The 25,679-nt window shown below is 40.8% G+C and overlaps 1 protein-coding gene across 1 annotated transcript in view; it reads left to right on the top strand.

Annotated features, from left to right (window-relative positions):
- The window catches only part of ZNF45 (zinc finger protein 45), a 57,072-nt gene extending 38,955 nt beyond the window's left edge, over positions 1-18,117 (top strand). The window contains 7 exon segments of the mRNA XM_049902435.1: positions 591-734; positions 1,452-1,607; positions 7,068-7,091; positions 7,475-7,601; positions 8,695-8,787; positions 14,767-16,252; positions 16,254-18,117. Of these exon segments, the coding sequence (XP_049758392.1) occupies positions 591-734; positions 1,452-1,607; positions 7,068-7,091; positions 7,475-7,601; positions 8,695-8,787; positions 14,767-16,252; positions 16,254-16,497 (2,274 nt within the window). The 3' untranslated portion in view covers positions 16,498-18,117.
- Positions 18,118-25,679: the final 7,562 nt, after the last annotated feature.

Here is a 25,679-nt window from a genome sequence, read left to right as displayed (position 1 = left end):
TAGTTCGATGTACTGTTGCAACCATTTTTTAATTTTTTTCAGCATAATTTTACCTGCATGTTGTTGCTAGTAATTAAATCCTTGAAGACTATCTCCTGTTCCAAGCACACTCCTGTCACAATTGGAACCATTTAGGCTTCAGAAGGTCGTTTGTATGGAATGTTTTTCGCTGGAGGATCAAGGAATGGTAATGCAGTGTAGTAATCCACACTACCATCTACGAGGGCTGTAGTGCAGACTGTCTTCCTCTTTGGCATAGGACCTGAGCTGGGTTAAATGGGAGCACTTCCGCCCAGTTGGGCGTGGCTTGCGAATTCTGGGAAGTGTGGTCCCGGAGTTACGTTTTGTCGCAAGCACTTCCGCCCAAGGAGAGTGAAACGCCACGTTTTTCCTCCTTTGACATTCTGGGAAGTGTAGTCCAGTAACTCAGTTGCGTCTCAGGAGCTTCCCCTGGGGTCTTATGGGAAGTGTGGTCCAAGAGCTCCCTGGACATTCACTCCGGGAGGCGAGGTTGCCGCCATCTTTTCCTTGGTAGTGGCGAGTCAGTTCCGCTTCTGGCGACCCTTCTTAACTTCCTGACGTACGCTTAGGACTCGCGACAACTCGGCAGAGAGCTTCAGAGAACAGACGCGCGGCGGAGAGCAGAGGTTAGTGTTCCCATAGGTGGATACGCTTCGCCTGCGGAGCGGCTTGCGCGGCTCTGGGGTCAGGCCGACCCGGGACGGGCTTCTCAGGTGTGAGGGTCTCCTGGGTTCCCTGCTGACTCAGCTGCCTCCTCCTATTTCCACTTCTTCGCGATATATAGCATTGTGCGAGTTACTTAATGTTTCTTCTGTCAAATGGACATGATAGTTGTATCTTTCTAATAGAGTGGTTTTGAGGATTAAACTAGACAGTACAAATACAAGGCTTAAAAGAGTTACTTGCAGGTGATGATGAGTGGTTGACTTGTTCAACCCATTGCCGTGAGTCGATTCTGAATACAGCGACCCTAAAGGACATAGTGGAAACCCGGGTGGCGTAGTGGTTAGGTGCCACGGCTGCTAACCAAGAGGTCAGCTGTTCGAGTCCGCCAGGCGCTCCTTGGAAACTCTATGGGGCAGTTCTGCTCTGTTCTATAGGGTCGCTATGAGTCGGAATCGACTCGACAGCAGTGCGTTTGGTTTTGGTTTTTATAGGACATAGTACAACTGCCCCATAGGGTTTCCAGGGCTGTAATCCTTAGGGAAGCTGACTGCCACATCTTTCTCCCGCGGAGCTCTTGGCGCCTACCGTGACTGGCGGTGGGTTCGAACCGCCGACCTTTCGCTTAGCAGCCGAGCGCTTCAACCCCTGTGCCACAATAGTGTTTAATTTCCCAAGAAACGCTCAATTCCCTGAAAGCTATGAACCCGGCATGCGGTCAGAGCTCCCGTTGTAGTGCCGCTAGCCCTTTTCTCTGATCCCTGCAGAAAGCTGAATTGTCCCAGACCCCTTCTGAGGGCTTCCAGCTGGCCCGCTCGGATATCATTGTGGTTTATCTGGAAGGGCCACTTAATCGTGGTGTTTTCACAACCTTTTCCTTTTCCAGCTCTGACTCTTCAAAAAGAGCTGGACAGAGGAGAAGGGTGCGACTCCTTGGATGCTTGGCAGAAGGGCCCCACACGAGTAGGATTTAGCATTGTTATTACAGAACCATAATCATTGTGAGAAATTCAGAAAATGCAGAAATATATAGAGGGAAAAAACTTAATTTCTCATGATTCCAGGGTGTGGGATAACAACTGTTGAGCTTTTAGCGCATTTCTGTAAGGCAGTTCTTTATGTATATTTGTATATGATTTGCAAACGTTTTACAAAATTGTTACAATACCATCCATAATGTTTCTTCTCCCTGTCCTTTTTAACTCTGGAAATTTCCAGACACCACCCAAAAAGAATAGACTAATGAACTTCCAAATAATATCATCACTATTGTTGTTACTACTAGGACTATTGATCTTTTTTTAACTTTTTATTTTTCTATCATTTAAATCTTACAGAAAAGATGCAAAATTATTGTAAGGAACTCTCATATACTTCTTAGCCAGGTTCACCACGTGCTTATGATTCTCCTCAGCCATATACCACCAGGAACACACTGGGAGGTGGAGGAGGCGTGATGCTGCGGGGGTCACGGTTAAGAAGCAATTAGGAAGAGCATGTTATAGTGTTTTGGCTCGAGTTAGCTGAGTTGTGGAGAGTTTTAGGCAGTGAGGTTTTGTTTTGGAATGGGTGCTGTCAGGAAGCAGGGGCAGCTCAAAGCCTGCATGTCATAATAATTTTTGACCAAGAAGTGGGAAAAAATGAAGTGAGACTGGTGTTGTAGGTAAAGAAGCAGTAGTCATCAAGTTAGCCTGGGCAGGGATTGTTTGGTTATTTTTATGATAGCAGAGAACCTTTGTCTTTGTGTTTAGACAAGATTATTGTTGTTGGAGTCCAGTTAACTCCAACTTACGGCATGCTTATGTGTAACAGGACAAAACATTGCCTGGTCCAGTGTTTGACAGTGTTCTCTTGTGATCCATAAGGTTTTCATTGGCTGATTTTTGGAAGTAGATATCTAGGCCTTTCTTCCCAATCTGTATTAGTCTGGATACTTTTCTGAAACCTGTCTACTATGGGTGACTCTGCCAGTACTTGAAATGCCAGTGGCACAACTTCCAGCGTTACCACAACATGTAAGCCACCACAGTACAATAGACTGACAAATGGGTGGTGCCTTGATTATGACATAATTATGGAGTGCTCTTTTTCTTTTTTAATCTTGTCCCACCACTGTCACTGAGTGGTGGATCAGGTTCTTATTTATGATGAGTTGAAAACACCAGTGCCTAACTGTTGCTAGCTATAAAGTTTCAGAGCCGTTTTTTCCCGTTTACAGTTTTGTCATATCTATATCTTTTTTTTTTGGTCTCCCTGAACCATTCGAGATTAAGTGACAGACATGGTACCTCTTTGCCTTTAAATTTTTAAGGATATCTTTTCTAAAAACGAGAACATTCTTTTATGTAATCATTATATAATAAATAAAAATCAGGAAATTGATTATACTGATAATATACTGGTATCTTTTTAATCTATAGTCCGTAGTGAGAAACTTTTAATTCTCCATAAATCCAGATTTCTGGGGTGCATGGAGATGGGATGACCCACCATATCATTTGTCTTTAGGTATCCTTTTAAACATTGAGCCTTGAAGAAACTGGTTTCATAAAGTCACCTTTAAATCAAACATTAGCCTAGTAAACAGCTTAGTGGAGACCATTTTGCCTTAGGTATTGGGCTCTTTTGGAAAATTATTTATGCACAGACGTTTTCGAGAAATAGAAATTTCAGGGACTGACTAGAAGCTGTGTTTTAGGGTAAATTATTGTTATATAAACACTATTCTCTCCCTTCCTTGTTTCCATGGCAATGCCGATAAGATATGAGAATTTTGGAAGCTCTTCTCATCTGCTGAACATTTTTGACTCTAGTCGAAATGTTACTTCAATTTGTAAATCTGGCTTAATCTGATTTTTATTTTAATGATATCTAAATTTGTTCTCTTGTCCCAATAAAGACCTTTATAACTATTTTTCCCTAAGTTCAGGATCTGTAAGCTAGTGGCATCAGAAGTCCTCTAACTTCAGGATGGGGAATGAGAAGGACCATCAGCCCAGAGTAGATTTCCATAAAGCGGAGGTCAGACATACCTCCTTTCCAACCTTTTTTTTTTTTTTTAAACCAGTTCTTACATCAACTAACCCCCCGGCACTCTCTACTCTGCTGGGTTTGATAATTTGTTGCAATGGCCACCCAGAATTTACAGACCATACTCACAGCTATGGGGTTTATTAGGGAAGTAACAAGTTACAATTCAGGATCAGGATCAACTTGGAAGTAAAAGGAAAATTTAGGAGAGAGGATATAGTTCGTCAATCAGGACAGCTTCCAACCAGGACAGCTCTCAGCCTTCTCTGAGCAGTGCCCTCAGGCAGGTCTCACTTTGGCCTCACTTCTCAGCCTGGCCTCTGCCGTGGAGCCCTGCTGAAGCCTGGCTTCTGCCCCACTCAGGCAAGTGCTACAGCTCTACTGGCTGCATTGTTAAGTGCCCTTTCTTTGTCTTATTATTATTATTTAATAATTTAATTTTTTGTTGAAAATTGCAAAACAAAACATATACCAATTCAACAGTTCTTGCATGTACAATTCAGTGACATTGATTATATTCTTCCTTCAAGTTGTACAACCATTCTCACCCTCCTTTTCCTAATTATTTCTCCCCCACTAACATAAACTCACCGTCCCCTAAGTTTCCTATCTAACCTTTCAAGTTACTGTTTTCAACTCCATCTCATATACGTAGGTCTTTAAAAGAGCACAATCCTTAAGGCAGATATTCTTCACTAATTAAACTATTGTTTGGGAAACTCTGGTGGCATGGTGGTTAAGTGCAACGGCAGCTAACCAAAAGGTTGGCGGTTTGAATCTGCCAGTTTTCCTTGGAAGCCCCATGGGACAGTTCTACTCTGTCCTATAGGGTCACTATGAATCAGAATTGACTCAACAGCAGCAGATTTGGTTTGGTTTGGTTAAAGAAGACTTCAGGGGATATTTTTGATTTAAAGTTATGTCAGGGCAATAGTTTTGGGGATTCATCCAGCCTCAGTAGCTCCAGAATGTCTGGATTCCATGAACATTTGAAATTCTGTTGTGCACTTTCCCCCTTTTGATTAGGATCCTTCTATAGAATCTTAGATCAAAATACTCAGTAATGTTAGCCAGGCAACTATCCAGTTCTTTTGGTGTCTTGTTTGTTCTTGATATACTTAAAGAATATAGGCAGCTGGCTTTGGAGAACGGTCTTCATTTGGGATTTATCTGATGTTTTTCATGTTTCAGATTATGCATTATTGGCAGGGATACCACAGAAGTGGTGACATGTCCTTTTCAGTGCAACATATCTGGAGGCCAGTGATGTGGGTTTGTCCCGTTATTGGTGATCTCAACCGCGTTAACTTAGCTAAGGTGATGTCTGTTAGATTTCCTCAGTGGGAATTACTAGTTTTTCTTTTGTAATTAGTAAAGTTTCTTATGGAGAGATACTTTAGATTATGTAGATACTCTGTTCTTCATCAAACTTTCATCACTAGTTGAAGGTGATGATTTTCTACCTCTGTCTTTCTTCCACATTAATTAGTGGGCATGCTGCTGTAAAAATGAGCTTTGCTTCTCCCCCTTTAGTTGTTCATCCATTCAGGTACAAACTTTATGTAGGTATGGACTGAGAATCCAGTCTGTGAATTTAAATAAGATGAAGATTGTAAAACAGTTGTTTGACTATTAGTTGAGGTGTATTTTGCAGATCATAAAATTCACACATCTCAGGTTTACAATTCAGTGATTTTTAGTAACTTTACAAGTAATGCAGCCACCGCCATAAATCAGTGTTAGAATATTTTCACCCCCCCAAAGACTCCTCATGCCCATTTACAGTTAAGCCTTGTTCCCACCCCCGCCTCCAGGCAACCACTAACCTACTTTATGTTTGTAGATTTGCGTATTCTGGACATTTCATATAAACAGAATCATACAGTATACAGTCTTTTGTGACTAGCTTCTTTCACTTAGCCTAGCGTTTTCAGACCCTTTCATTGCTGAGTAATGTCCCATTGTGTGGCTCGGCCACACTTTGCCTGTCCTCTCACTAGCAGGTGGACCTTCAGCTTGTTTCCAGTTTGGGGATGTGATAAATAAAGCCTCCATGAGCATTCATGTGCACGTCTTAGTATGGACGTGTGTTTCCATTCCTCCTGACAAGATAAGCGTGGAATTGCTGGGTCTAATGGTAGTGTTATGTTTAACTTTTAGAAAAGATGCCAAAGTGTTTTTCAAAAACTAATTTTTTTTCCTCCAGAATCTTGTGTTTCTTAATAGAAACTAAAAACTAATGTTCTTCTCTGTGCATTTGGGTAAAGAGGGTTTGCTAAGGCTCTTTCTGCTTAAAAAAGAAAATTCGCTCATTTTTTATACCTGTTATAAAATGGTTGCGATAATTTAAATGCTATTCTTATGGCAACAAATCTTTACAGAAGACAATGAAAGAAAGGTAACAGATATCTCAGAGCTTACAAGTGACTTTCACATGACAGAGCAGTCACGTCAGAAGTCAGGTACCTTACAACATGCTTTTGGTAGAAATCACATGGACAAAGACAGTGTCATTCTACAGAATACCATCTGCATTTCTCTAGGTATGAAGAAATAAGAAATCCTGACAGTGTTGAAAGACCTTTCTACCTCAGAGCAATTCCATCAGTTAAAAAAGAAAACCAAACCCCAAACCAGTTGCCATCAAGTCAGTTCTGTCTCATGGAGACCCTGTGTTTGTCTGAGTAGATCTGTGTTCCATGGGGTTTTCATTAGCTGATTTTTTAGAAGTAGGTCACCAGGCCTTTACTCCCAGGCATCTCTAGGTGACTCAAATGTCCATCCTTTCTGTTAGCAGCTGAGCATGGTAACCATTTGCATGTACCATCAGGGATCCCTTGGAACCATAGTGAATGTTTACACCTAGTTTACTGGGAAAGTAGGAGCCCCAACTCTCATTCTCCCAGTTTAGCAGATGGCAGAATTGAGGCAAAGAGATGTTATTAATTGGCCCAAGATAAAACAGCTAGCACGAAGCCATGCCAAAATTGAACTCAGACATTGGTGTCAGAGCTGACTCTTACCCCATCTATTATGTTGTCTCAATTTTCATCCTACCAGGATCAGAATTGTTACCTTCAGAGCCACAAGGCAACACTAGTGATGGGGCCACTGTGCGGTTGGGCAGGTTGTTGACGTAACTACTTACTCCTAACAGGGGTAAAGGGTTATTCAGTCTCCATGTCATGCTCTGCACCTATCCTGAGTAAGGGGCTACTTGGCTAATTTACCATAAATACCCATGTAGGAGAGAAACATCCCTGGCCATCTTTTTTATGTCTTCCTTCTCCTTTCCCAGTTGTACCTTCCCAGGACTGTACATATCTCAGGGCTCTGTACATCACCAGAAGTAGAAAGAGAAAATGAGCACATCCAAGGTGAGTAGGGTTTGCCTCCCTCTCTCTGTTAAAATACCATCTCACTATTCAGATTGGACCCATGTTTTTCTCTTTCTTGGACGCACTCAGGGAGGCATTTGAGGACCTGTTGTGTGCCAAGTGCCTGCTTTGTACCTTCTTAGTTTATTTTGGAGGTCACCAAGTAAGAATATACGGACATTTCTCCATTGTTGTGTTACTGGGGAGGCTGAGGAAAATCAGTATATGGCACTGGCAGGATACAAGGAGAATGGGTGGGGAATCTACAAGCTGACCCAAGTCTCTCAAGATCCAAAACAGCTTCCCACCCACCTTCTCAGTGCTTCCCCTTTCCCAGTGGATTTTAGTTATAAGACTGAGGTTGCACGTGTTTGGTATTGTAGGAAGCAGTGACATTCAAGGATGTGGCTGTGGTCTTCTCTGAGGAGGAGCTGGGGCTGCTGGACTCTGCTCAGAGGATGCTGTATCGAGATGTGATGGTGGAGAACTTCATGAACCTGGTCTCCATGGGTGAGGACAGGCCCTCCCTGATATTGCATGTCAACCCTTTGGGGTGTCTTTGTGTCTTTTGGTATTCAGGGCTTTGGGGCTCTTGACATGGTTCCAAGTTTGGGAATCTACTTTCCTACTCCCTGGGGAACACAGAATGTTTCTGTGTTTTGTAAAAGAAGTATAGATGCACAGTGTACTGCTATACCTTGACCATTTTTGAAATTCCACTCCTGACCCATAACTGAGTTATAAAACCAGTTTCTTGAATCCTACCAGCAATTTTTAATGCAATAGGGTAGAAAATCTCAGAGCTTGTTAGAAAATTTGGAGCACATTGCAGCACAAACTGTGGTCAATTGCATGAGTGGAGTGACAGCCAGTGGGGGAAGATTTAACGGAAGTAGACATTGGTTAAGGAACCCTGGTGGTGCAGTGGTTAAAGCTCTTGGCTGCTAACTGAAAGATCAGTGTTTTGAACCCACCAGCTGTTCCACAGGGGAAAGATGTGGCAGTCTGCTTCCATAAAGATTTATAGCTTTGGAAACCCTATGGGGCAGTTCTGCTCTGTCCTATAGGGTCGCTATGAGTTGGAATCGACTTGATGGCAGTCATTTGGTTTTTTTTTTTTGGTTTTAGACATTGGCTAGGAGTCCTGGTGGTGCAAAGGGCTAATGACACTTGACACTTGGCTCCTAACAGAAAGATTGGAAGTTCAAGTCCACCCAGAGGAGCCTCAGAAGAAAGGCAAGGCTAGCTTCTTCTAAAAAAAAAAACAAAGCCATTGAAAACCCTATGGAGCACAGTTCTACTCTGATATGTGGGGTCACCGTAAGTCAGGGTCAATTCAACAGCAACTGGTTTTTAGACATTGGTTAAGAGTAGGTTATTCAACCTTTTCTTTTTTTAGGAATACATATTTGTATATGTGTATCAGACTTGAAATAAACGGTATTTCATCAAATGGGTCATGATAAAAACATGTTTAAAAAACACTGCTTTTGATTACTTGATGACTATGTAGTAAAAAAAAAAATGTAGTAGGAGCCCAGATTTCCACTAAATTGTACCTGTACCGTGTTCATTTTAAACACGTGACTTTACACGTTCACAGGGATTCAGCCCTTCAAACACAATATATTCTACTTGGCAAGGGAAAAAAGTCTTTGGATAACGAAGCCAAGAACCCAAAGAGGAGGGAATTCAGGTAAGACCCAAGCCAACTGGGAATCCTTGTAGATGTTTTTCCATTTGTTTATTCTCTGCCTCCCCTGTTGCTGTTGCCCTGGTCCAAAGGACCACACTACTTTCCTGTTATTGCAGCAGCCTTGTACTGGTTGCCGTGCTTCTGCCCTCCCCCTCCAGCAGTCTGTTCTCTACAGACCAGCCACAGTGATCCCTGGGATACGTAAGTCAGGTTACGTCTTTCCTCTACTCAAAACCCTTCACAGCTTCTTATGTTTCTTAAAGTTAAAGCCTCTTAAAGTGATTTATGGAATCCTATGTGCTCTGGTCTTTGGCCCTCACTGCCTCACTGAAGACATCTCCTATCTTTTCTTTCTTGCTCAGTCTTTTGTAGGCTCATTGTCTTTCCTGCTCTTTCTCAGATGTCCCAAGGATACCGTACTAGTTTTCTATTGCTGCCATAACAAATAACCACAAATTTCATGTCTTTAAGCGACATAAATGTATTATCTCTCAGTTCCGTAGGTCAGAATTCTGTCATATCTCACTGGGCCAAAACCCAGGTGTCAGCAGGGTCGTTCTAGGGGAGGAACTGTTTGCTTGGATTTCCAGTTTCTAGAAGCTGCCCACATTCCTTGGCTCTTAGCCCTTCTCCCGCATCTTCAAAGTCAGCAACGTTGCACCTCTGACCCTTCTTCCCTAGCCACCTTGCCTCTTTTTTGCCTCCCTCTTCCACTTTTAAGGACTCAATGACATTGATCCCTCCTGTATAATCCAGAATAATCTTCCTATCTTAAGGCCAGCTGTTTTGCAAACCTAACTTCCCTTTGTCATGTTGGATGACATGATCGTATGTTCTGAGGGTTAAGACATGCCCATCTTCGGGGAACCATTATTCTCCTACCGCAGATGTTTGCCACGGAGTCCTTTATGTGCTGTTCTCTCTGCCTGTGATACTTCCACCTCCTGGCCCTTCCCTTACCTCACTGAGGCCTCTGCTCAGTTTTAATATGATGAAAGAAGCCTTGTCTGTCCATCCTATTTAAAATACCATCCTTTTTTTACTCTTCTTGCCTTGTTTTTTTTTCCGCATATATTTTTATTTATTTGCTTTTCACCTATCTCACCCCACTGCAATGTAATCTCCAGGATGAGGATGTTTTTCTGTTTATTGCTGCTTCCTCAGGGTCTAGAGTTGTCCTGGTGCATGTCGGGTTTCTGTACATATTTGTTGAATGAATGAATGAGTGAATACATAGGGAACCTTGCCGCCTGCCTGGGTCACGGAGGTGATAGGTGATGCACCAATCAGAGTGAAGGAAGAATGTTGCAGAACATTCTGGGTCGTCTGGTGCACGCATTGCCAGGTTCTGATTTCTTAGGTGCCCTTGGGGTGAATGCATGTTTGGTGTGTGCACTTGACTTACATCCAAGGGAAACTTCGGATGTAAGTCAAGTGCACACACCAAACTGCGGTTTAAGCATTGCGGTTGTTACCAAACTGAATATCATGCTTTCCTTGTGGCTTTCCTTGAGTCTTCAGTAGAAGAGCATATTAATTTCTGGGGAGAAACCCCATTTTTTAGTAATCTTTTTTTTAAATAACGATACTTATGTCTATTTTTTTTTTTTTTTTTTAATATACTTATGTCTACTTCTTAGGCAGTGCCCTGACACTGGTTTTAAAAAAGTCTCTTTCCTGGAGTCTCAGAGAATAACCAAGCAAGCTTCCTTTCCTTTGAAAGATTTGACAGCTGTGGCCCAGTCGCTCCCCCAAAGTCCACATCACTGGTTTCCCCCAGGTTTCCCCTTCCCTGTGCTGGAAGGGGCGGAGTTAAGATGAGAGTAATGTGAGTCACACAGCTGTGTGTTGCTAAATGTTGGTATTTCTGGTCATCTCAGGTTCAAAAATATCACATATATGTCTGTGCCTTGATTTTCTACAAGTTACCCATTGAGCAAATGCTAGCAAATATAGATTTCACATAATTTTCCTTTCATTTTTATGAAGACCTGGTATTTTATTTTCAACCAGTGAACATTAAAACCTAGAAAGAGTCAGGAAACTGCCCACACAATATTGATGCATCCTCAAACAGACTCCTGCTGCCGCTCCCAAAACTATTTTAAGGTGACAGTTTATTAAATACATAATATATCATAAGCTACAGGCCCTGCCACGTGGTAAACATTTACCTAAAAAAAACGCTATTAATGTTTTTACAAATCTCTACCATTGGAACGTGTCTTTCCATTTGAACAGTTTGTTTAATTAAGGACCTGGTTATTTCCTGAACCAAACTTTTCAACCTTTCTGTGAAAGAAAGAAACCTTTCTCCATCATAACCAGTGGAAACGTTCCTTGTCTGTGTAGATTAATGTGGATAATATTATAAGACATCTTATGTAATGACACCTTCCCTGCTTGTGATGATGCTCTGATAGTTTCTATTGTGACTCTTTTGTCTGTTTACTGTAGGTTATTAAATATATTTCACAGCTCACTAACGAGATACACTCTTCAATTTCAAAGACGGTTGTAAAATGCCAGTGTATCTGCCTCCAAAGGTTTTCACCCTCCTTCTGAAGACATAGTTCAGAGCCTCAAAAGGAACCAGTGCGTAGCCTGCATGCTTTCTTTTCACGCCCTGGGATTTTTTTTTTTTTTTTTTCTTTTTCACCACTTGTGATTCTTACCACCTTTAATTTTCTTATCAGGAACACAAACTTATAGGCCCTGTCTCTCGTGTAACCTTTCAACTTCCCAAGAAAACTGGTGTCCAGTCTTTCCTATTTCATGTAACTGATGTGGAAAAATTCTTCTGACTTGGCTTAAACACTCACAAAAAAGGCAAACTGGAATTTGTTGATTTATTTAATATGATGTTTTCCTTTTCCCAGGCTCAGTCTCTTTTGTAAAAGATTAACTTCCACTTTTTTTTTTCCCCCTGGAGCTCTGAATTACTGTCAGGATTCAGAATAGTGTGTGTTATCACTTCACCTTTCTTTCCATTTGGCCTCATGGAGGAAACTTCCCAGAAGGAGCTAAAGGCCTACTCTCTCATTATGCGCTGTGTTTTAATCAGTCTGTGATAAAGTATTTTGTCCGAAGCCTGCAAGTCTTTCCAACCATTCCAGCTTGGCATTGGAGCAATTTTCTAATAAAATAACCACCACACAGAGTTCTGTAGAGCTCTTCACCAATTATCTGCTAAAAGACAATAAGAGGCAACTATTAATTGACTGTTGCTGCAGGGCGGGAAGTGGATTTCTTCTCTTTCAAAATTTTCTCTGAGGTAATTTTTAACCTTTATTTAAGAAATTTACTGAAGACTTTAAACATATATTGGAGCCCTGGTGGCGCAGTGGTTAAGAGCTTGGCTGCTAACCAAAAGGACGGCAGTTCAAATTTACCAGTTGCTCCTTGGAAGCCCCATGGGGCAGTTCTACTCAGTCCTATAGGGTTGCCATGAGTCAGAATTGACTTGAGGGCAACGAGTTTGGTTTTTGTTTTTTACACAATGTAGTTGCTTGTATAAATTTAGAAACTGGAATACCAATAAGTGTAAATAGTTTAGAAAAGATGTTTCTAACTTAAATTATTTTACAGGGCATCAAGAGTTTGCAAAAGTTAACTAAACTTATTGTCTGCATAAAAAAAAAAGTACGAGTAGGTACACATGTTTGCAGAATCTCCAGGAATACTTTGAACATGTATGTATTTGTTTCCTAGGGCTACTGTGACAAAATATGAGAACAGAAATTTATCGTTTCAAAGTCCTTGGAGGCTAGAAGTCCAAATCAACATGTGGGCTGGGCTATGTTCCCTTCAAAAGTCTCTGAGGAAGATTCTTTCTTGTCTCTCCCAGCTTCTTGTAGACCCAGGTGTTGCTTGACTTGAGGCTTCAGCCTCACAAGGCTGTCTTTCCTCTTTGTCTCTTCTCTTCTTTTGTAGGATACCATCAGATTGGATTAGGATTGTCCCTACTTCATGACCTCATGTTATCTTATAATACTTTCAGAGACTCTGTTTTCAAAACAGGACATGTTCACCAACACTAACTGAAAAAGGAGTGTATGGTCACCTATGTATGTATATAGGCATATATATATGTACGAGTAGGTACAAAAACCAAAAGAAAAACAAACCTGTTGCCATCTAGTCAGGTAGGTACAGGTGTGTACATATGTGTGCACAGAAAGAAGCATCTATATGTACGTGTATGTACAGACGTGTGTGTGCACCCATATATATTCATAGAGGACACAGTTACCACCGGTACTTCTCAGACAAATCCAAACACCTTGTGAGGTTGGTTTTCTGGGTTTGAAGGCTTAGGACCTTAGTCTCATAGGACAAATCTATCCGTTGATATAGTTCACAAAGTTCATGTTCTGCACCCCAGCAAGGTGAGTAGTGTCTGGGGTCTTAAAAGCTTGCAAGCAGCCATGTTAAGAAACAATTATTGGTCTCTACTCATCAGGAGCAAAAGAGAAGTCTCAGGGAAGAAACTAGTCTACAGGGCCTTGAAGATGGACCCCTGATAGAATGGGATAAAAATGTGGAACAGAACTCAGATTCTTAAAAAGTCCAGGCATACTGGACAGGTCGACTAGAGGCTATCGCCCTGAGATACTCTTTAAACCTTGAACTGAAAATACCCCTCTGATCACCTTTTCCTGAAATAACAGATTGTCGCACAAAATAAAGGATATTACCCATAAGTATGGGACTTCATTAAAAAACCATCTATATGAGACCAAAAGGTCAACAATTACTCCAAAGCAAAGATGAGAAGACAAGGGGTGCAGGGAAACTAAAGCACTGGAAATGAAATAACCGGAATGCAATTAAAGAGCATGTTGTAAAAAATGTAACTAATGTCACTGAACAATTTGTGTAGAAATCGTGAAATGGGAACCTAATGTGCTGTCTAAACATTCACCAAAAACACAATAAAATATTTAAAGAAAAAAATAAAAGGGCATGTTCACAGGTGCCAGGGATTAGGATCTTAAACACTTCTAGGTGTTTTATGTTACAGTATATGACATAAACTCAAATATAAAAAATATTATGTTATTTCCTTAAAGTTCTCATTCATTCATATTTTATTGACATACTTTTTCTCATTCATTAAACTTTGTTTTAATGGGTCTCAAAATTCTATGGCAGATTTTTTGGCCAAGTTCTTTCCATTTAAAAAGTACTGATGTTAAAATCTAGTAGCTTAAAACTGCCACATAAAAAAAGAAACAAATGATCCACAAAACATTCCTTCTGAAGGTTTTACGATGTATTGTTATCATTAACGGTTCCTTTGCAATTAAACCTTATGAGTGGCCGATTGAGACAAACACTTCTGAAACCGTTCTTCCATCACTGATTGAGACTGGGGTGACAGGCATCTTCATAATTTACAGTTACATAATTCACTATCCAAGATTTTATACTGACTTTATAATTCAATAAAAATAGCAACAGGTTAGCAACTTGTATATTATTGTCAGTTTTTTGTTTTTTAATCAAGTCTTTGATTTCTGATTTGTACCTCCCATAAGAAACTTGGTGTGGTATAATGGTTTTCGTTAATGCTTAGTGGATAGGAGCCTACTGGACCACCTCTTGGCTTCTGAAGACTTTTATACCAGAGAACATGATAAACCACCCAGTTGCCATTGAATAGAGTGTGACTCATGGTGACCCCATGTGTATCAGTGTCGAACTGTGCACCGTAGGGTTTTCAGTGGCCAATTTTTCAGAAGTAGATTGCCAGCCTGTTCTTCTGAGGACTCTCTTGGTGGACTTCAACTTCCAAACTTTTGGCTAACAGCCAAGTGTATTAACTGCTCCAGAGGACATGATACACCATAGAAAAGATAATCAGAATCACCTCTAGTTTCATTAAAGTCTCATGCTCTGTCTTAAGTGTGAAATACTGAAACCTGACTGAACAAAGCTTTTAGTTGCCCATATCTCTGAATTATCTTGTCTTTACAGGAAGCAAGATCCAAAGTGGGGTGGAGACTACTCCAGAAACACAACCGCATAAGGAACTTGCCTGTTGGCAAATCTGGCAACAAATTGCAAGTGTATTAACCAGATACGAAGACTCCATGATAAATAGTTCTCAGTTCCACAAACAGGGTGATTCGCCCTGCCAGGCTGAGGCAGAACCATCTATTACTAACACAGGAGAGACATTTTATCGGTGTAATGAGTGTATGGAAACCTTCAGTGATGTCTCCGGCTTTGATCTTCATCAACAATCACACTCAGCAGAGAAGTCTCATACATGTAGTGAGTGTGGAAAAAGCTTCCGTTATAGCTCAGTTCTTCGTATTCATCAGAGAGTTCACATGAAAAAGAAACTCTGTAAGTGTGTTGACTGTGGTAAGGAGTTTAGTCAGAGCTCACATCTGCAAACTCATCAGAAAGTCCACACTGTAGAGAAATTACCCAAATGCAAAGAATGTGGGAAAGGCTTCAGTCACAGATCAACACTTAGTGTTCACTGCAAAGCCCATACACAAGAGAAACCTTGTAATGTCGAGGAGTGTCAGAGGGGCTTTATTTGTGCGTCATATCCTCGGGAACGTCAGAAAATCAACACTGGGAAGAAACGTTTCAAATGTGATGCTTGTGGTGAGAACTTCCGTCGTAGATCAGCACTTAATACTCATTATTTGCTTCACCCAGGAGAGAAACCGTACAAATGTGAGGAGTGTGGGAAGGGCTTTAATCAGGCCTCCCATCTTCTGATCCATCGGAGAGGCCACAGTGGAGAAAAACCATTCAAGTGTGAAGAGTGTGGGAAGCGCTTTGTTCAGAAGTCACACCTTCGATCCCATCAGGGAATCCACGCAAGAGAGAAACCATACAAATGTGAGGAGTGTGGAAAGAGCTTTATGACAAAATACTATTATGAATTTCATCTGGTAGCCCACACTGGAGACAAACCCTATAAATGTGAAGTGTGTGGGAAAGGCTTCAGTCGTAGAGGAGATCATAAAATTCATTGTAGAATCCACATAGGAGAGAAACCCTATAATTGTGAGGAATGTGGCAGGGCCTTCATTCGTGCTTCACGTTTTCGGGAACATCAGAGAATCCACACTGGGGAAAAACCATTCAAATGTGATGCATGTGGTAAGAACTTCCATTTTAGATCATCATTTATTAATCATTACAGAATGCACACAGGAGAGCAACCATACAAATGTGAGCACTGTGGGAAGGGTTTCAGTTTTCGCTCAAAACTTTACATCCATAAGAGGGTCCATACAGGAGAGAAACCCTATAATTGTGAGAAATGTGGGAAGGGCTTCACTCAAGCTTCATATCTTCTGACCCATCAGAAAGTCCACACTGGAGAAAAGCCATTCAAATGTAAATAGCATGGGAAAGGATTTGGTCAGAATTCATGGTGGAGCTTTGGTCTTCACAGTCACTAGAAGGTCCACACAGGAGAGAAACTGTACAGATGTGTGTGCTGAAGTCTTCCATCAGTCTTCAGAACTTCAGTGTCATCAGAAAATTTTTACAGGAGAGAAACCTTACAAATGTAAGACATGTAGTAAGCACTTTAGGTTGAGTTCAGATCTTGTAAGACATCAAAGAATCCATGGTGATGATAAGTTTTATAAAAGTAATGAGAGTGATGAACTTAAGAGAATCTTCAGATTAAAAAAGTTCTATAAAATAATTTATAAAAAATCATGTGCAGCCTGAATTCTTGTGTTCATTGGGTCTTGTAGAAGGTAAAACATTTGTTTCGATAGAGTCAGTGTTTCTGCCATAGCTCAACAGATCCTGGTGGTCGAGAGGCCACACAGCAGAAAACCTTTGTAAGTGGTGCAGTGGAGGCTTCTCTCAGAACCTTGACAGTTTCCAGATATCACTCAGGAGCTAGGACCTAGAAAGAGTTTGATCATGTCTTAACAAAAGTATAATGATGGACATGTCAAAATCAGCGTCCACTATGATGTAAGCTCCACGAGGGCAAGGATTTGTTGATTTCTGGTGAATCTACACAACCTTACCATTGAATAACACTTCATAAGTGTGCTCAGTACTTTGTTGTTGTTGTTAGCTGCCTTTGAGTTGGCCCTGACTCAGCATCCTTGTATACAGTGCATCAGACAATGTTTCCTTGTGATCTATAGCATCTTTGTTGACTGATTTTCAGAAGTAGGTTACCATCTCTTTCTTCCTAGTCTGTCTTAGACTAGAAGCTCCTCTGAAACCTGTTTGATATCAAAGCAACCCACAAGACATCACTGATGGCTGGTGGCTGCACATGAGGTATACTGGCCAGAAATCGAACCCAGGTCTTCGGCATGGAAAGTGAGAATTGTACCACTGAACCACTGATACGTCACACTTGCTTGTTAAGTGTAACAAAAGGGGAAAATGTACAATATTTGAGAATTGTATCCAGAAGAGTACACTTGTAAAATAAAATCTTAATTAATGGAAACAAACAGTTGAGATGCAGAAAACTATTCAGTACTGCAATCCACAATATTAATTTGGTATCAACATATTGATATATTTGCAATTGGCTCTTGTTATTCCTCCATCCTCTCCTGTTCTCAAATTATTGTTTGGGCCTCTAGGTTGTATACAGTATAAATTCAACTTCTGTACTCCAGAGAGTACAGATAATTTTTGTTAACCTTGGAATAACCAAACCAGAAAACCAAACCTATTGCCATCCAGTGGATTTCAACTCATAGTGATTCTATAGGACAGAATAGAACTGCCCCCTAGGGTTTCCAAGGAGCAGTTGGTGGATTCGAACTGCTGACCTTTTGGTTAGCAGCCAAGCTCTTAATGCCTGCACCACCAGGGCTCCTTGCGATAACAGAACATTGCTTCTTACACAATTGAATGTGTTTTCAACAAGAAGTGGTTTGCTGTAATACTTTCAACTAGGTGCCAATGACAAAACTTTTCTCTATGGATTAATCGTTGGTTCTGATTCTCTGCATTTCCATCCATGCATTGATATGATTGCCTTCTAATTAGTATAGCATTCCTTTTATCAAAAATCAGGTATGGGTCATTCTAAATTTCAAGGACGGTAATTTTGTCAAGTTCCCTCTCCCATATTCTACACTCATGATAAAAATACCTAAATAAATATGAAACATTGGAATTTGGTTTCATCAAATGAATTCATTTTTGAGACTAACATTTATACTTTATTGGTGGCAATAAAAACATGGCTTTTGGAAAGGAGAAAATGTCAGAATGTGTATCTTTGACCTGGAAATCATGGGATAGGATATTAAGAGATTGGAACATAGAAGAAATGGGTACCACATTAATGATGGTATTCAGTTTTTTAAAGTGGATATAAAAAATGTCATAATCGGAAGTTTTTTCAGTTTTGATATATTTTCTAGTAATATGAAGTTACTAAAATAATGGAACAGACATGTAATATAACAGAAGAAGGACAATATGGGCTTTAGGAAATCATAGATTGTAGCCATTATAGTATCAAATTTTTGTGTATGTGTTCATGTTTGTGTACACAAACGATGTGTAAGGGATTACTGATAGTGATTTTTTCACAGTGTTTAAGGGATTGCTGATACTTAGGGATTTTTTCTGGCAAGGAGCATTTTGTGGGATTTTTCCATTTTATAATTACTATAAAGTGTATGTTTTAATTTTGCAGTGAACATCAATTTTAGCAAAGCTCTGGAAAGTAGTATGGCAGTTCGTGGTGGTTAATGTTATATGTCAGCTTAATTAGGTTATGATTCTCAGTGGTTCTTCAAACATTGGACTGACTGCCCTTCCATAAGTAATGTAACCACCTCAATGATGTCTTCTGATGTGATCAGCCAGCCAATGAGTTGTAAGGGGAGTTTCCTCTGGGGTGTGGCCTGTATCCAATATATACACGCTTTCTGGCAAAGCTTGCTGGTGCTTACTCTTGATGCTGCATCTGACTGATCATCATCTGACCTCTGGTTCTTGGGATGTGAGCCAGCAGCCGTTGCCTAACCTGCAGATTTTGGGATTCACCAGCTCTCACAGCCCCATGAGCCAACACCCTACCGTCTGACCTGATTTAGGGTTCCTCAGCCCCTGCAACCATGTGAGTTAGGGAACCTTCCAGCTTAATGCCTGAACCATGGATTTGGAACTTGCCAGCCTCCACAACAGCATGAGCCATTTCCTAGAGATAAATCTCTCTTCCCTTCTGCCACCCCATATATACACATCACTAGTTTTTCTTCTCTAGAGAACTCAGCTTAAGATATGGTTCCTCAAAAAGTTAATCATAGAATTACCATATAACCAGTCATTTCATTCCTATCCTAGCGATACAACCCCAAGAACTAAAAACATGAATCTTGCACACAAATGTCCATAGCAGCACTATTCACAATAGACAAAATATAGAAAGAACCCAAATGTTCTGATGAATGAATAAACAAAATATGGTATATAGCTCCTACTTCCTTATCGACTATGTCATTATCTGGCATTTTGCATTGACAACTGTAGTAAAAAATCTAGTATCCAAATATTTTGAGCTTTAACGATGTATGTCTGGCAGTAACAGTAACGAACGCCAGGGTGCAAGGTAAGAGTAATGCTGGATTTGATGGTTAAGTTTATGTGTTAACTCGGCAGGGTCATGATTGTCAGTGGTTTGGCAGTTATGTAATGAAGTAGTCATCCTCCATTTTGTGATGCTCCATTTTTGCATAACATCCTGGTCTTTGGAACCTAACCATGTCGATAAGTGAGAAGAGCATGTATACGTACAATCTAATATTCAGCCATAAAGAGAACTGAAGTACTGATGCATACTACAACATGGATGAACCTTGAAAACATTATGGTAAGTTAAAGAAGCCAGAAACAAAAGGTCATTATGTGATTCCAGTTATATGCAATATCCAGAATAGATAAATCCATAGCATATTGGTGGTTGCCAGGGGTAGCGTTGTTGTTGTTAGGTGCCATTGAGTCAATTCCAACTCACAGCAACCCTATGAACAACAGAATGAAACACTTCCCAGTCATGTGCCATCCTCACAATTGTTACCATGCTTGAGCCAATTGTAGCCACTGTGTCAATCCGTCTTGTTGAGGGTCTTTCTCTTTTTCGATGACCTTCCACTTTACCAAGCATGATGTCCTTTTCCAGGGACTGGTCCCCTCTGACAACATGTCCAAAGTATATGAGACTCGGTCTTGCCATCCTTGCATCCAAGGAGTACTCTGGTTGCACTTCCTCCAAAACAGATTTGTTCGAGGCAGAACCAAGATGGCGGAATAGACAGACGCTTCTGGCGAGGCCTCTTTAGCACAAAGACCCGAAAAAACAAGTGAAACAAGTATATTTGTGACAAGCTTCCGGAGCCCTGAGCATCAAAGGTAAGCTTAGAAAACAAATGGGGGGCAGGGGGAGGAAGAGACGTTTCAGGAGCGAAGTTACCAGACCCGACTCACAGGGAGCCCTTGGGCACCATTCCCAGAGTAGCGGCAGTGGGCTGGTACTAGTGTTCCGCTGCAGTTTCCTCAGGGAGAAGCAGCCAGCCACACAGCCTACTTACACCTCCAGAACCAGAGAAGAACGGCACTCTCTGCAAAAGCTAAGTACTTGCATATATTTTACCGCACCCCACCCTCACCCCAAGCTGGCTTTAGTGGCTGAATCCCCTGGGCCTGAGATAGGCACTGTTGAGCATCTAGAGCCATCCTCCCGGCCTTGGAGGAGGAAAAAATTTGCAATTGGGGGAAAAGATAATTTGCCAGCTCCACTAACGGGGAGCTCAGAACAGAAGTGGCTCTTGTCCAGGCATAAATGGCCCGTGGACTTTGAGCACCTTTCTCTTCTGCATGGACCTGTGTGAGCCTATCAGGAGAATATGCCCTTGTTGGCAGACTCCAACCATTTCGGCTGTGCAGTGGACAGGTGGGTGTTTGATGTTTGACATTGTTTTGCCTATTAAACAGGGTCCTCACCTACCTACATCAGGGGCCTACGGACTGGTAGCTCCACTCAGGTCACCCAGCTACCTGTGACAGGGGTCCAAGGATAACTGGTACCTCCCAGTCCTTACAACCAAAAACATTGGGGGCCCATGGTCCATCTGCAGAACCCACCCACCTGCATGCTCTAGGGAACAGGGATGCAATTTCTTCAGGGACACCTGGGGGTCGGTTCTCACCCCCCTGCCTTGTTCAGAGTGTGACCCCCTGCTGCAATCAGATACCGGTACATACACCAATCACCCCTGCCCCTCCAAGACTGTAGGACAGAGCCTGTACCATACGCTTGATGATCAGCTACCTGGAAACCTGAGCTGAATCCATACAAGAAAAGTTAATGGACTCCTAGACTGATACACCTGATAACAGCTCTAGCCATCTGGGGACAGGACGTCAGAGCTCCAAAGGTGAAAATAATCAAGCTAGCTCACTCAAGCAACCCATTTGGGCATATCAGAACAAAACAAAGCAAGAAGCTATGACACAGTAAGCAAGCATGAACTAATACAATAACTTATAGATGGCTTGGAGACAACAATCGATATCAAGTTGCATAAAGAAACAGACCATGATCACCTCAACAAGCTCTCAAAACAGAATCCAGGGATCTTCTAGATGAAAGTGCATTCCTGGAATTACCAGATGCAGAATACGAAAGATTAATATACAGAACCCTTCAAGATATCAGGAAGGAAATGAGGCAATGCACAGAACAAGCCAAGGAACATGCAGATAAAGCAATTGAAGAAATTAGAAAGATTATTCAGGAACATAATGAAAAGTTTAATAAGCTGGAAAGATCCATAGACAGCAATCAGAAATTCAGAAGATTAACAATAAAATTATAGAAGTAGACAACAGAAAGTCAGAGGAGCAGAATTAAGCAAGTAGAAGCCAGAATTTCTGAACTTGAAGATAAATCACTTGGCACTAATATATTTGAAGAAAAATCAGATAAAAGAATTTTTAAAAAATGAAGAAACCTTAAGAATTATGTGGGACTCTATCAAGAGAAATAACCTACATGTGATTGGAGTACCAGAACAGGGAGGGATAACAGAAAATACAGAGAGAATTGTTGAAGATTTGTTGGCAGAAAACTTCCCTCATATTGTGAAAGATGAGAAGATAGCTATCCAAGATGCTCATCCAACTCCACGTAAGGTAGATATTAAAAGAAAGTCACCAGGACATATAATCAAACTTGCCAAAACCAAAGTTAAAGAGAGAATTTTAAGAGCAGCGAGGGATAAACGAAAAGTCACCTACAAAGGAGAGCCAATAAAAGTAAGCTCGGACTACTTAGCAGAAACCATGCAGGCAAGAAGGCAATGGGATGACTTATTTAAAAAATTGAAGGGAAAAAATTGCCAGCGAAGAATCATATATCCACCAAAACTGTCTCTTAAATATGAAGGTGAAATTTAGGACATTTCCAGATAAACAGAAGTTTAGGGAATTTGTAAAAACCAAACCAAAACTACAAGAAATACTAAAAGGAGTTCTTTGGTTAGAAAATCAATAATATGAGGTATCGACCCAAGAAGAGAACACTGGGCAGAGCAATCAGAAGTCAACCCAGACAGGGAAATAAAAAAAAAAGCAAGATCAAAACATTTGTTCGTTCTTTTGGCAGTCCATGGTATATTCAATATTCTTCACCAACACCACAATTCGAAGGCGTCAATTCTTCTTCGGTCTTCCTTATTCATTGTCCAGCTTTCACATGCATATGAGTCAATTGAAAACACCACGGCTTGGGTCAGGCGCATCTTAGTCCTCAAGGTGACATCTTTGCTTTTCAACACTCCGAAGAGGTCATTTGAAGCAGATTTGCCCAATGCAATGCATCTTTTGGTTTCCTGACTGCTGCTTCTGTGGGTGTTGATTGTGGATCCAAGTAAAATGAAATCCTTGCCAACCTTAGTTGTTTCTCCATTTGTCAGGATGTTGTTTATTGTTCCAGTTGTGGGAGGATTTTTGTTTTCTCTATGTTGAGGTGTATACCTATTCAATCTGTATGCTGAGCAGATAATGTGAGAAGCTGGACTATATGAATAAGAACGTGGCATCAGGATTGGAGGAAGATTCATTAACAACCTGTGTTATGCAGATGACACAACCTTGCTTGCTGAAAGTGAAAGGGACTTGAAACACTTACTGATGAAGATCAAAGACCACAGCTCTCAGTATGGATTACACCAGGGTTAGCCAGGAGGAGGAAATAGGATGTGACTGCTTAGTGACCATGGAGTTTTCTGTTGGGGTGAAGAAAATATTTTGGAATTTAAGTGGTGGTAGTTTCACAACACTGTGAATGTACTAAATGCTGCTGAATTGTATATTTCAAAGCAGTTAATTTTTTGGTAAACATAACATTTGCTATGTCAACATTTTTTACCTTGTAGAATTTAGTGACATTACCTACATCGATCATGTTCTGCATCCATCACCACTCTCCATTTCCAAATTTTTCCATGACGCTTAACAGAAGCTTGATGTCCCCTAAGCAATGAATCCCTCTTTCCTGCCTTCTTATAACCACTAATACACTTTGGTCTCTATACACTTGGCAATTCCAGATATTTCATGTAAGTGGATCATACAATATTTGTCTTTTTGTGAATCACTTACTTCACTCAGCATGTTTTCAAGGCTTATCCATGTTATAGCGTGTCTCGGGACTTCACTTCTCTTTGTGGCTGAGTAATATTCTATAGCATGTACATACCACACTGTGTTTATCCATTCATCAGACGATGGACATTTAGGTTGTTTCCACCTTTTGGCTATTATGAATAGTGCTGCAATAAGCAGTGGTATACAAGTATCTATTTGCATTTCTATCAAAGCAGATTATTTTAGGTTATTTAAATTTCACCTTGCTGGGAGGGTGGGCTGCCTTTACAATTCCCATCCAGGCTGCCTAAACCGAGACCTTGGGCTCAGAGCATTCTCTGAAAGGCAGGCTGGGAATTGGCTTTCTCTCTCTCAGTCCCCTCTGCTTGTCAGAGAAAGCCTCCTCCCTGTTCTGAACCCACAGTAACTGTATGACTATGTAAATTTTACTAAATCAATGATGTAATCTTAAAGCTAGTGGGGGAAGAAATGTTCTCTCTGGTCATGCACCCATGGTGACAGTACTGCCATGCTGTTTGAATTTAAACAAAGCTTGACAATAGGATGGTCAGGCCAGGTGCAACTAAAAAACAGTCCCCTTCCTCTTACTGTCCCTGTTCCCATGAACTCTAAGCTATAGAACTCCTAGACCCCTTTAGCTCGAGGTCTTTTGCCTGCCACAAAATCTTGGAGCCTTACAGGTGCAGAAGAGATTTCCTGTGTCAACATCCTGGGACAGGGGCCTGAGGGAGACCAACCCCACAAGGAATCTTAACCCTTTCATTTGCATCCTAACTGCTATGTAAGTAAATGAAAGCTTTTGATCTCATCACTGGGGAATGTCAATTAATTACTGAGAGCTACAGCCCTCTATAAGCCCATTTTTTTTCACCTTGGCTCATCCCACAACTTAAATAAAAATTTCTTTAATAAAAAAGACTAAATTTTTTCTTGCCTGACAACCCCCCACCAAAAAAAGGTATAAAATACAAATTATTTGCAAATTTCTTAACAGATAAAAGGTTAACATCACTAATACACAGTATAAAGAAAACTTAGAAATTGAAGGGGGAAAGACTAAACCTCAATAGAAAAGCAAGCAAGACAGTTGAAGAGACAATTCAAAAAAATTATAATAATGGCTCTTGAAAATATGAAAAAATGTTCCATTTGACTCATAAGAGAAATGCAAATTAAAACTACATAAAGGTACCTTTTGTCTTAGTCATCTAATGCTTCTATAACAGAAATACCACAAGTGGATAGCTTTAACAAACAAATTTATTCTCTCACAGTTTAGGAGGCTTGAAGTCCAAATTCAGGGTGCCAGCTTCAGGGGAAGGCTTTCTGTCGCTATCAGCTCTGGGGGAAAGTCCTTTTCATCAATCTTCCCCTGGTTTAGGAGCTTCTAAGGCGTAGGGACTCTGGGTCCAAAAGATGCGCTATTCTCTTGGCTCTTGTTCATTGGTGGTGTGAGGTCCCTGAGTCTCTCTGCTCGCTTCTCTCTTTTATATCTCAAAAGAGAGTGCAACCTAATCTTGTAGATTGAGTCCTGTCTTATTAACATAACTGCCTCTAATCCTGTCTCATTCACCGTATAGAGGTAGAATGTACAACACATAAGAAAATCACATCAGATGACTAAATGGTGGACAATCACACAATACTGAGAATCATGGCCTAGCCAAGTTGACACACATTTTTGGAGGGCACAATTCAGTCCATGATACCATTTTGTACCATTACACTGACAAATAAATAAAAGCACCTGGTTACCATCAAGGAGTAGTATTTTAGGTAAATTTTTCTTATTTTGCTTGATAGTATTTTTCATTCGTTTCAACTGACATTTTAGATTCTAATTACAAATACAATATAGAAATTTAAGCCAAAAAATATAAAGAAAACTGTTAAGACTAAAACATGGTCCCTCACCTACCCAGTCCTAAGTGTTCTTACATTACCTCATAGTCTTCATAGTCTTCCCGAGTTAAGAATGACCCCAAAATGAGGGTCTTCCGCAGTTATGTTTGCTTGGAGATGTTGGATAAACTATTAATTTCCCTGAAATTTGGTATTTTCACCTCCAAAGTGGGGACAGTGATATCATGAAAGGTTTAAATGAGAAAAGATGGATTTTCTATGAGGCCACTCTTTCCCCTTTGGCCTTCCGAAATGGTGGTGGTTTTTCCTGGCATACTAGTGGTTCCACAGGGTCCAGAGTAGGGGTTTGGTATCCTCCTTGCTCTTCAATATCCTTCCAAAACTAT

Source organism: Elephas maximus, chromosome 11 (assembly GCF_024166365.1).
Source record: "Elephas maximus indicus isolate mEleMax1 chromosome 11, mEleMax1 primary haplotype, whole genome shotgun sequence".
In the NCBI taxonomy this organism is placed as follows: domain Eukaryota; kingdom Metazoa; phylum Chordata; class Mammalia; order Proboscidea; family Elephantidae; genus Elephas; species Elephas maximus.
Note: the sequence above shows the minus strand (reverse complement) of the source record. Positions and strands in the feature narration are given on the sequence as shown.